The 13031-nt window shown below is 37.7% G+C and overlaps 1 protein-coding gene across 5 annotated transcripts in view; it reads left to right on the top strand.

The window, feature by feature from the left end:
• The window catches only part of LOC136864187 (FHF complex subunit HOOK interacting protein 2A), a 354492-nt gene that overhangs the window by 308145 nt on the left and 33316 nt on the right, over positions 1-13031 (top strand). For 4 of the 5 annotated variants that reach the window (XM_068226194.1, XM_068226197.1, XM_068226193.1 and 1 more), the window contains one exon: positions 6284-6388. The exons of the other annotated variant lie outside the window; for it this stretch is intronic. In XM_068226194.1, the coding sequence (XP_068082295.1) occupies positions 6284-6383 (100 nt within the window). In that variant the 3' untranslated portion in view covers positions 6384-6388. The remainder of the gene's footprint in view (positions 1-6283; positions 6389-13031) is intronic. 5 annotated transcript variants of the gene reach the window in all.

Genomic DNA, 13031 nt, shown 5'->3' with positions numbered 1-13031 from the left:
GGAAAGTCAAGAGAAAAACAATGTTCAGTGTTGATATAGATAACAATATATAAGCTGTTGGCTGTAAATTATCAGTTGTGAAGGATAACAGCACCAAAATGTTAGGGTATGTCCTACAAAGGATGACTTAACATATTAACATGGGGCAGTTTAGGGAAAGATAAGTGACTTGCACTAATAGGTAAGACCACAGTGTCCAGCAGCAGTGGTCCATATGAAGTATTGACGTTATATTATCAGAAATGTTGGTAACTGTTCGTATAATTTCATTAAGAAACAAGTGTTCATTGAGAAAACAATGTTCATTAATAAATGGAGTTTAAAGGGGTTATATTAACTTATTTATGGACAAAGTAGTCGGTACCAATGCGTAAAACCACAGGGTATTTTAGCAGTGTCCAGCAGTGGTAGTCCGAAGAATCATTGACGCTACTCTATTGGAAAATCTTAGGAAATTATAAAGTTTATATATATATATATTTACATTGAAACAGTTTGGGGAGAAAGGGTACAAAGTGTCTGGTACCAATGTTCATAACAGTAATTACTGCCGTTGGTTGATGATCACAGTTTGACAGGGCAACTACTATGACTAATGATGGCCTCAAAAAAGGGCGAAACATGCCTCATATGGAAATGATAAATTCCTAAATGTTTAAAATTTCTAATGTATTGAATAGGTGACATAATAAACTATTTAGTATCCTACATATAGTATCTTCAATATGGATCAATAACGATATTTATCACTTGCAACAAGCACATGTTTGCTGCGAGAAGCCATGTCTTAGAGCTCACGGAGTGACAACATCTACTGATGCATGCTGGCAGAAAATATCGTAAATTCTCTGCCTTAGACATATAATACTGCCATCTGCTTAAATACTCTCGTAACTAATACATGAAGAAACACGATGTAACCACCAGAATGCATGCATAGCTTCTTCTCGATTTTTAGTGAATTGTCAAACCTTACGACGGGCTATGCCCGCATTGCGGCCTGAGCGTAATTTCGGCTGCTGCAAACTATGCTCACAGTTAGACCGGAAATAGTTAAAAGTCTGGAATTTGGGTTAGGATATTCTCATCTGTAGTAAATTCTCTGAATTTACACAGCGTCCTTGCCAGTCGAGATGTTTTAGTAGGTTATTATTTATCAGTAAATATAATGTCTTACAAGATAATTTTTAATTCAATTCCTTACTTTCATTTCATCAAAATCATTTACTTTCCAGTACATAAAATATACATTGAAGAAGCAGCATTTCCCCTCCACTCTCCAATGTACAAAGTCATGTCTCCAAAATTTCCCTCAACCCCCTGCTTCCCGTCTCTTCTCCATGAAACAGAGTTGTTGCCTAAAGAATCTCCCCTGACCCCACTTCTTATCTATGAAGACAAGAACAAGAAACTGGCTTCAGTTCCAGTGAAGCTGCTAAAGGTAATGGATAATACCAGCTTAGATAAATACAAAAGAATATCTAAAAGTTACTAAAATGACAGTAGAGGAATACTATAATCATTATTTTCACTTACTTGTTCATAACATCACCAATTCACAAACACTGACAAGTTTATGTAACTTTAACAATATTGTATATAGGGTATGTGCACAAAGTGATTTCATGGAACTTCAGGACGTTCTTATAGAATGAAACATATCATTCTTTGTATAATAGTGTATGTTTTTTACAGGTATGTTATGTGAGTTATAATTTGTTCATGGAATGTTAGAAGTTTGAATTGTTGTGGTAGGTTAGAGAATCTGGAAAGGGAGATGGATAGACTAAAGCTATATGTAGTTGGTACAAGTGAAGTACATTGGCAGGAAGAGCAGGATTTTTGGTCAGGTGACTACAGAATTATCAACACAAAATCAAACGGGGGGGGGAATGCAGGAGTTGGTTTATCAATCAATCAATCAATCAATCACTACTGATCTGCATTTAGGGCAGTCACCCAGGTGACAGATTCCCTATCTGTTGTTTTCTTAGCCTTTTTTTTTAAATGATTGCAAAGAAATTGGAAATTTATTGAACATCTCCCTTGGTAAGTTATTCCAATCCCTATCTCCCCTTCCTACAAACGAATATTTGCCCCAATTTGTCCTCTTGAATTCCAACTTTATCTTCATATTGTGATCTTTCCTACTTTTAAAGACACCACTCAAACTTATTCGTCTACAGATGTCGTTCCACACCATCTCTCCACTGACAGCTTGGAACATACCATTTATGATACAGATGTTGATTCCCATAGGGAACCTGAAATATTTGTCCCGAATGAGTAAATTTACTCATTTACATATAAATTTACATATTTACAAATATTTCAGGTTCCCTATGGGAATCAACATCTATATCATCTGGTGGCCAAGCAGGCATCAATTTTTGGTAACGAGACAAAGTCTCTCATAGTGCATTGGCACTGCCGGTGGCTTCAAGTAGCCTACACAATGGCCCCCACTGCTTGCACTAGCCATGCGTCTTGGTGGGTGTGCTAAGTACCAACTGATGAGCCCAACTTAGCACACGGGGGGCAAAACGCTGGCAACCAGGAATGAGTTACCTGGAAAATTTATAATGTCCAATAACGGACCATTTGTATATACCACTTAGTCGAGCAGCTCGTCTCCTTTCTTCCAAGTCTTTCCAGCCCAAACTTTGCAACATTTTTGTAACGCCCTGAAGATGGTTTTCCATGGTTTCCCATTTTCACACCAGGTGAATGCTGGGGCTGTACCTTAATTGCGGCCACAGCCGCTTCCTTCCCATTCCTAGGCCTTTCCTGTCCCATTGTCGCCATAAGACCTATCTGTGTCGGTGCGATGTAAAGCAATTAGCAAAAAAAAAAAAACAAAAAAAATAGTGAATAAGAAAATAGGGCAGCAAGTAAGCTACTATGACTAACATAGTGAAAGGATTATTGTTGTCAAGATAGACACCAAACCAATGCCCACCACAATAGTGCAGGTCTATATGCGTACTAGTTCAGCAGATGATGAAGAAATCGAAGGAATATATGAAGAGAAGGTTGAATACAATATATAAAAGGTGATGAGAATCTAATTCTGATGGGAGAATGGAATGCAGTGGTAGGCCAAGCAAGAGAAGGTGATACAGTAGGAGAATTTGGATTGAGACAAAGGAATGAAAGAGGAAGTCAGCTGGTTGAATTCTGCACCGATCATAATATAGTCCTTGCTAATACTTGGTTCAAACACTGCAAATGACAGCTGCATGCATGGACGAAACCTGGAGACACTGGAATAGACATCATCATGATTAGGCAGAGATTCAGAAACCAGGTGTTGGATTGCAAAACTTTCCCAGGAGCAGACGTTGACTCTGACCACAACTTGCTGGTCATGAAATGCCGTCTGAAGTTGGAGAAATTGAAGAAAGGAGGGAATGCAAGGAGATGGGATCTAGACAAGTTGAAAGAAAAGAGTGTGAGGGACTGTTTGAAGGAAAATGTTGCACGATAACTAAATGAAAAAGGATGAAGGAAATGCAATAGAGGAAGAATGGACAGTCATGAAGAATGAAGTCTCTAGGGATGCTGAAGAAATGTTAGAAAGAAAGGAAAGATCAACTAAGAAGCAAAGGATAACTCAGGAGATACTAGACCTGATTGATGAACAACAAAAGTACCAGAATGCTAGAAATGAAGAGGGCAGAAAAGAATACAGGCGATTAAAGAATGAAGTGGATAGAAAGTGCAGGACAGCTAAGGAAGTATATCTGAAGGAGAAGTGCAAGGATGTTGAAAGTTGTATGGTCCTAGAAAAGGTAGATGCTGCATAAAGGGAAATCAAGGAAACCTTTGGAGAAAGGAAATCTAGGTGTATGAATATTAAGAACTCACATGGAAAACCACTTCTAGGGAAAGAAGACAAGGCAGAAAGATGGCAGGAACATATCAACAGTTGTATCAAGGTAATGATGTAGATGATATGGTTCTGGAACATGAAGAGGCTGTTGATGCTGATGATATAGGAGACCCAATTTTGATGTCAGAATTCGACAGAGCTTTGAGAGACCTAAATAGGAACAAGGCACCTGAAATTGATGACATTCCCTCTGAATTACTGACTGCCTTAGGGGAAACCAGTGTGGCATGGTTATTCCATTTAGTGTGTAAGATTTATGAGACAGAAGTGCCATCTAATTTTTGGCAGAATGTTGTTATACCTATTCCCAAGAAAGCTGGTGCTAACAAGTGCAAAAACTACCACGCCATTAGTTTAGTATCTCTCACCTGCAAAATTTTAACACACATTATTTACAGAAGAATGGAAAGCCAAGTTGAAGCTGAGTTGGGAGAAGATCAATTTGGCTTCAGAAGAAATGTAGGAACACATGAAGCAATCCTGACTTTACGTCTGATCCTAGAGGATCGAATTAAGAAGTACAAGCCCAACTACATGGTGTTCGTAGATCTTGAAAAGTTGATTGGACAAAGCTATTTGAGATTGTGAAGGTGATCGGGATCAGATACCGTAAGAATCAAGGGCTTTGAAAAAGAAGCAGCAATCCAGAAAGGAGTGAGGCAAGGTTGCAGTTCGTCCCCCCCTCCTTTTCAATGTTTATATAGATCAGGCAGTAAATGAAATCAAATAATTTGGGAAGGGAATCACAATCCAAGGAGAGGAAATCAAAACCCTGAGATTTGCTGATGATATTGTTATTTTATCTGAGCCTGCAGATCTGGAGAAACTGCTGAATGGTATGGACAGAGTCTTGGGTAAGGAGTACAAGATGAAAATAAATAAGTCCTAAAACAAAAGTAATGGAGTGCAGTCGAACAAAGTAAGGTGATGCAGGAAATATTAGATTAGGAAATGAAGTATTAAAGGAAGTAGACGAATATTGTTACTTGGGTAGTAAAATAACTTAATTTTGTGTGGCTATTTCTAGCCGAGTCAGCCCTTGTGAGGCAGACCCTCCAAAGAAAGTGGGCGGCATCTGCCATGTGTAGGTAACTGCGTGTTATTGTGGTGGAGGATAGTGTTATGTGTGGTGTATGAGTTGCAGGGATGTTGGGGACAGCACAAACACGCAGCCCCCCCGGGCCATTGGAATTAACCAATGAAGGTTAAAATCCCCGACCCAGCCGGGAATCGAACCCGGGACCCTCTGAACTTAAGACCAGTACGCTGACCATTCAGCCAATGAGTAACAAGAACTCGGGCGTGAATTTTTCAAACCTTATTGGCATTGTTGTTCAAACATCGTCCTTTGTACACTTGTTTCAGGTGCTGTTTTCATATTTACGTTTTGCACACCTGATCGGGAAGTTAAGGGGAATGCGCTAACTATACACTGCCTGGCTGCTAGCGCAGCTCGTTACAGCCTGGTTGCTTCACGTCCGCTGCTTCGCTCCTCCCTACCTCTCTGCCACACACCGATACACCCACGGAACTTCTAATTTTACGACTATTTATTTGTTCAATTTTGGCGTTTAAACTTGCACTGGCCACATGCAGTTTTCACCTTGGCATTCTACTGCCTCCTGAGAATATTTCTACCAAATTTCAATCGAATCTGAGTGTAACACATGTATGTGTTTCCTCATCAGAAGCAGAAACAACCTCATTGGGGGCTGAGAAGAAATGGATGCTGAACTGGAATTGATAAGGAGTTAGCCAATATTTCCAAAGACAGCAGTGTTTGAAGATGTGGAAATAGTCCTTGTCATTTTATTTTTATTTCTCCCTCATCCCACGCTGACCTGTTAGTGTGCATTATTGTGTTATGTATTCCTTTCAATGTTCCTGTCTTTCTGTATTTCTTGAAACAAAGGTTAAACGTAAGATATGGCCGAGAGGCCTAACTTCACCACCAATAAAGACAATATTTATCTATGTATCCATCTATCTAGTTTGAAAAAAAAAGTTTGTTTTAACTATGTCCTAGGTCAATAATGAAATTTCAATTGTTGTGGATTGAAAATATTCCATAAATACTAAAAGATTTAATAGAGCACCTTTGAAGGGATTAGACGTAATAACAACTTCATAAACCCTTTGTAGTCAAGTAAATAATTCTGTTCTGTTTAACATCAGATTGGAATCCTGGTGCTTCCAGGAGCTATTCTGAGAGGTTTTCATCAGTTTTCCTCTCACTTGACAATTGCCAAGGGAGTACTCATTTTAAATCTCGTATATTACCTAACTCTAGTCCTAAATTATAACAGTTGCACAATCACAGACAGAGACATTATATTTTTGAAATTAACAGATAATTTAGCAATTTCTATCTATCATTTTTCTTTATTTTAGGGAGGAAGGTAACAGCTTGCTCGAGAGTGTGATTGTATTGGAAGAATTCTGCAAGGAGTTGGCTGCGATTGCCTTTGTCAAGTATCATCACTCTTCATGAAACAGGTAATGGTGGTGGTGATTGTCATAAAGTGATACGCATTAAACCACACTCCTGTCCTAATATTAAGGATGGTGCAGATTTTTTTTTTTTTTTTTTTACCATTTCCTTTACGTTGCTCCGACACAGGTAGGTCATGTGGCGAAAATGGGATAGGAAAGGGCTAGGAGTGAGAAGGGAGCGCCTGTGGCCGGCCCCAGCATTTGCCGGGTGTAAAAATGGGAAACCACATAGAAAACCATCCTCAGGGCTGCCAACAGTGGTGTTCGAACCCACTATCTCCTGATCTCCTGAATGCAAGCTCACAGCTGCGTGACCCTAACCGCATGGCCACTTGGTCGGTATTTATTTATTTGTATGTATGTTTGTTTGTTTGTTTGTTTGTTTGTTTGTTTGTTTGTGAAGTTAAGGCTCTTGGCCCTCTCTTACACTTAACCTCATATAATTTTTAGACTTTAACAGCATTAATTTAAAATATCACGATAGTAAATTACAGTTTATGAGAAAAGATGAGTAAGTCAGATGAAATGGCGTATGGCTTTTAGTGCCGGGAGTGTCCGAAGACAAGTTCGGCTCGCCAGGTGCAGGTCATTCTATTCGACACCCGTAGGTGACCTGCGCGTCGTGATGAGGATGAAATGATGATGAAGACAGCACATACACCCAGCCCCCGTGCCATTGGAATTAACCAATTAAGGTTAAAATCCCCGACCCAGCCGGGAATCGAACCCGGACCCTCTGAACCGAAGGCCAGTACGCTGACCGTTCAGCCAACGAGTCGGACAGTAAGTCAGATAAGGAGTAACAGTAATACAATTAATAAGATTACTGTTGATGAAAAAGATGGGATAGATAGAGAGTGGACAGTAACAGAAAGATATCAAATTCATAATATATATATATATATAAAATAACTTGTCCTGACTGACTGACTGACTGACTGACTGACTGACTGACTGACTGACTGACTGACTGACTGACTGACTGACTGACTCATCATCGCCGAGCCAACACTACTGGACGTAAAGGAATGAAATTTTGGGGATACATTCGTATTAACACGTAGGTGCTCGCTAAGAGAGGATTTTTGGATACTCCGTCGCTAAGGGGGTAAAAAGGGGGGTGAATTTTTAAAATGAGGATATCTATATCTCAAAAACAAAGTAGTTTACAGATGTAAAAATTGGTATTTGTAATCTCCTTTAAAAATAAAGAAACACGTATTTTTTGTTTTCAGAAAATCTCATTAAGGGGAGTGAAAAAAGGGGTGAAAAGTGTTTGAACATCTTTTATGAGGAGACTTATATATAAACAACTGAAGATGTTACAGACATGAAAATTGAAATTTGGAATCTCCTTTGAAAATAAAGAAACACGTATTTTTGCATTTTTGGATAATCCGATGAATAGTGGGTGAACAGGAATGACAAACTGGGTGAATTTTTAAAAAGACTATATCTGCAAATTATCTCAGACACGTAACATATTACAGATTTAAAAACTGGTATTTGGAATTTCCTGTAAAAGTAAACAAACATTAATATTTTTTTTTGGAAAATCCAGTTTAAGGGGAATGAAAAAGGGGGGTGAATTTTTAAAATTAGAGTATCTGCAGTATATCTCAAAAACTTAACATGTTGCAGACGTGAACATTGGTATTTGGAATCTACTTTAATAATAAAGAAATATGTATTCTTTTGTTTTCTAGAAACGGGAAAAACCCTTAACGGGGGGGATGAAAGAAATGAAAAATTAGTCTAATTATTTGTATGAGAATGTATATATACGCCAAAAAATATATAGATGTTACAAACGTGAAAACTGGTATTCGGAATCGCCTTTAAAAATAAAGAAGCACCCATTTTTCGGTCAGAGGAAACCACCTTAACGGGCGGGGGTGGAGTGAAAAAAGGAGTTGAATATTTTTCATGAGGATACTTATATCTCAAAAACTGAAGATGTTACAGACATGAAAAATTTTACTTGGAATTTGCTTTCAAAGTAAAGAAACACATAATCTTTCGTCTTTGGAAAATGAATGAATGAATACTGATCTGCATTTAGGGCAGTCGCCCAGGTGGCAGATTCCCTATCTGTTGCTTTCCTAGCCTTTTCCTAAATTATTTCAAAGAAATTGGAAATTTATTGAATGTCTCCCTTGGTAAGTTATTCCAATCCCTAACTCCCCTTCCTGTAAAAATTTCAGTCCCTGACAAACGTGTAATTTTAAAAATAAAATCTATATACTGTAAACACAATGTGATGTACCGTAACATACCCTGGGTGTGCAACGTTATTGTATAACTGGCGAACACACAACGGGGAAAGGAGATTAAAGTTGTATTGTTTTGTTTTGACATGTAATAGGTTGCGCTCAGTAGAGCGTTTTTTTGTCAAGGATGGGAATGGGAAGGATTTGGAAAGGAAGTCGGTCGTGGCCTATCACAAATGTACCTACCGGTATTTGCCTGGTGTTGAACATGGGACACCATGAAAATGACGTTCAGGTTGGGCGAGGCAGGACTCGAACCTACGCTCTCCCGAATGCACGCTACTACAGTCGCACTGGAGCTCTGCGGAGATTAATGCATGTGAAATAAAACATAAATAATAGTGTTGCTGCCATCTCACCACGATGAGCTCTGACCATTTGCTTTTCTAGAAGGTCTTCCGGTGTTTTGTGTTATGTTTATTTCTCAACTCATAGAGTAGTATAAACTGTACACTAAAACCAGTGACAATTATAGCTTTCGTTATGTTCCTTTCAAGGCAAAGTAATTTTATTCCTTTTAAACACATCAACCCTTTCTGTCCTGTTATGTGTTCGTCTGTCACACACTTCGCAAACCCATCACATGTGTACTAGGTGCTTACATGCCTGGTATCCATTCTGTGGCTGAACTCACTCCCAGGAAACTGCTTGAATGAATGAATGAACTAGTCTGCATTTAGGGCAGATATATATATTCCCATCCTTGAGAAAAAGGGGGGGGGGGATGAATTAACTGAAAAATGAGTTGAATTCTTTGTATGGGGATACATATATCTCAAAAACTAAAGATGTTACCAACGTGAAAATTAGTATTTGGAATCTCTTTTAAAAATAAAGGAACATGTATTTTTTTGTTTTCCAAAAATCCCATTAAGGGGAGTGAAAAAGGGAGAAAAATGGTTGAACACCTTTTATGAGGAGACTTATATCTCAAAAACTGAAGACGTTACAGATGCGAAAAATTGGTATTTGGAATCTCCTTTAAAAATAAAGAAACGCGTATTCTGTGGTTAATACAGATGTTGATTCCCAAAGGGAATTTAAAATATTTGTCCCGAATGAGTAAATTTATAATACCAATGTAATGGTCCGTTATTGGACATTATAAATTTTCCAGCTAACTCATTCCTGGTTGCCTGCGTTTCGCCCTCGTGTGCTAAGTTAGGCTCGTCAGTTGGGACTTAGCACACCACCCAAGACACAAGGCTAGTGCATACCGTGGAGGCCACTGCATAGGCTACTTGAAGCCACCAGCAGTGCCAATGCACTATGAGAGCTATGTCTCATTTCCAAAATTTGATGCCTGCCTGGCCATCAGATAATACTGATGCTAAGTCCCAACTGACGAGCCTAACTTAGCACACGAGGGCGAAACACAGGCAACCAGGAATGAGTTAGCTGGAAAATTTATAATGTCCAATAACGGACCATTACATTGGTATTCTGTGGTTTTCGGGAAAAACCCTTAACGGGGGGGGGGGTGAAAGAATTGAAAAATTACCGAGCTCGATAGCTGCAGTCGCTTAAGTGCGGCCAGTATCCAGTTTTCGGGAGATAATAGGTTCGAACCCCACTGTCAGCAGCCCTGAAAATGGTTTTCCGTGATTTCCCATTTTCACACCAGGCAATTGCTGGGGCTGTACCTTAATTCAGGCCATGGCCGCTTACTTCCCACTTCAAGCCCTTTCCTTTCCCATTGTTGCCATAAGATCTATCTGTGCTGGTGCGACGTAAAGCAACTAAGAAAAAAATTGTAAAATTAGTTGAATTATTTGTATGAGAATGCATATATACACCAAAAAACTAAAGATGTTACTAGCGTGAAACTGGTATTGGAGTCTCTTTTAAAAATAAAGGAACATGCATTTGGTGGGGGAATCAACTTGGTAGGGTGGAGGATGAAAACGGAGATGAATTCCTTGTACGAGGTTACATATATCTCAAAATCTGAAGATGTTACAGTCGTGATAATTGGTATTTGGAAGCGCTTTTAAAGAAACGGGTACTGTTTGTTTTTAGAAAAAATTCACTTGAGTGGGGAGTGTGAAATGAAATTTTTTTAAATTGAATCTTTTTCCGGAGAAACTTATATCTTAAAACTGAAGGTTACAGACATGAAAATTTGTATTTGGAATTTTCTTTCAAAGTAAAGGAACACGTTAACTTTTGTCTTTGGAAAATCCACTTGGGGCAGGGGGTGAATTAACTGAAAAATTAGTTGAACTCTTTGTATGAGTATTCTTATATCTAAAAATTTAAGATGTTGCTGACGTAAAAATTAGTATTGGGCATCTCCTTTAAAAATAAACACGCATCCTTTGGGGCGGGAATGAACTTGGGGCGGGGGCGGTGAAAAGGAGTTTCGTTCCTTTTTAGTAGGATAGATATATCTCAAAACTGAAGACATTACATTCATGATAATTGTCATTTGGAAAGTAGTTAGTGGGACGTAAAGCAAATATTATTATTATTATTATTATTATTATTATTAATGAAACAAGGTTTTTTTTTTTTTTCTGAAAATTCACTTAAGGGGGAGGGTGAAAGGAAATGAGAAATTTAATTCTTTTTCTGGAGAAATATCTCAAATACTTAAGATTGCACACGTGAAAATTTGTATTTGGAGTCACCTTAAAAAAATAAAGAACACATTTTTGGACGGGAGAGGGGAGTCAACTTAATGGGTTGGGGTGACAAAGGAGTTGAATTCTTTTTATGAGGATACTTATATCTCAAAAACTGAACGTGTTAGAGGCATGAACATTTGTATTTGGAATCTTATTTCAAAGTAAAGAAACACGCGTTATTTTGTATTCGGAAATTCCACTTGGGGGGGGGGGGGTGAATGAATCAAAAATTACTTGAATTCATTGTGTGAGGATTCTTATATCTCAAAAACTAAAAATGTTAAAGAAGTGAAAATTGGTATTTGGAATATCTTTTAAAAATGAAGAATCATGCACTTTTGGGGAGGAGCGAATCCACTTAACAGGTATGAAGGTGGATGAAAAATTACTTTAATTACTTTTATGGGTATACTTATATCTCAAAAACTGAAGATGTTACAGACGTGAACATTAGTATTTGGAATCTCCTTTAAAAAGGAAGAAACACGCATTTGTTGTTTTTTTTGGAAAATCGACATAAGGAGTGTGGGGTTGAAAATAAGTAAATAAGGAGTTGAAATATGTTTATGAGGATATTTTATCATAAAAACTGAAGCTATTACAGACGTGAAAGTTGGTATTTTGAATTTCCTTTCAAAATAAACACAAATTATTATTTTCAGAAAGTCCACTTAAGGTGGGAGAGGGGTGGAAAGAAGTGAAGAAATAGAAGTTGAATTATTCTTATGGGTATACATTTATCAAAAAAAACTGAAGGTGTTACAACGTACAGACATGAAACTGGTATTTGGAATCTCCTTTAAAAGTAATGAAACACGTATTTTTTTTTGTTTTCGGAAAATCCAGTTAAGGGACTGAAAAGAGTTGGAAAAGCGGGTGAATTTTTAAAATGAATACCGGTGTATCTACACTACATATAAAAAACTTAACATGTTAGAGACAAGAAACTTGGTATTTGGAAAGTCCTTTAAAAATACAGGAACCTGTATGTTTTTGTTTTCGTAGAAGGCTTTTAACAGGGGGTGAAAAGAAGGTAGTTGAATAATTTTTTTATGAGGATACTTATATCTTGAAAACTGAAGATGTCACAGATGTGAAAATTGGTATTTGGAACCTCCTTTAAAAATAAACATGTATTTTTGTTTTTGGAAAATACACTTAGATTTAGGTGGGGGAATTACTGATCAAGGGGTTGAATTTCTTTTATGAGGATACTTATGTATATCTAAAAAACTGAAGATGTTACAGATGTGGGAATAGGTATTTGGAATCTCCTTTAAAAATAAATAAACATGTATACATTTTTTCGACTTGAGAGATGACTGTTTCTCTTGTGTACAGTTCTATGTCACATGGTTGTCTTAACCCCAAAAATCAATACCACAAACATGGTTTACAAAGAATTTCTGGGGTAAATGAAACTGTTTTGTGGTGAGTTTTTATACTTTAGGAATTTTCAGATATCGTCTTAGTACAATGCCGAGTAACTATTAATTTGATCAAATTACGAAATCCATGCGAGCAAAGTCGCGGGTATTTGCTAGTCTATATATAAAATAACTTGTCCTGATTGATTGACTGACTGACTGACTGACTGACTGATTCATCATCGCCGAGCCAAAACTACTGAACATAAAGAAATGAAATTTTGGGGATACATTCATATTAAGATGAACGTGCTCGCTAACAGAGGATTTTTGGATATTCCGTCCCTAAGGGGGTGAAAAGGGGGGGGGGGTAATTTTAAAA

This window comes from Anabrus simplex, chromosome 2, assembly GCF_040414725.1.
Source record: "Anabrus simplex isolate iqAnaSimp1 chromosome 2, ASM4041472v1, whole genome shotgun sequence".
Lineage (NCBI taxonomy): Eukaryota > Metazoa > Arthropoda > Insecta > Orthoptera > Tettigoniidae > Anabrus > Anabrus simplex.
The sequence above is the reverse complement of the archived record's forward strand: the minus strand, read 5'-3'. Positions and strand labels throughout refer to the sequence as shown.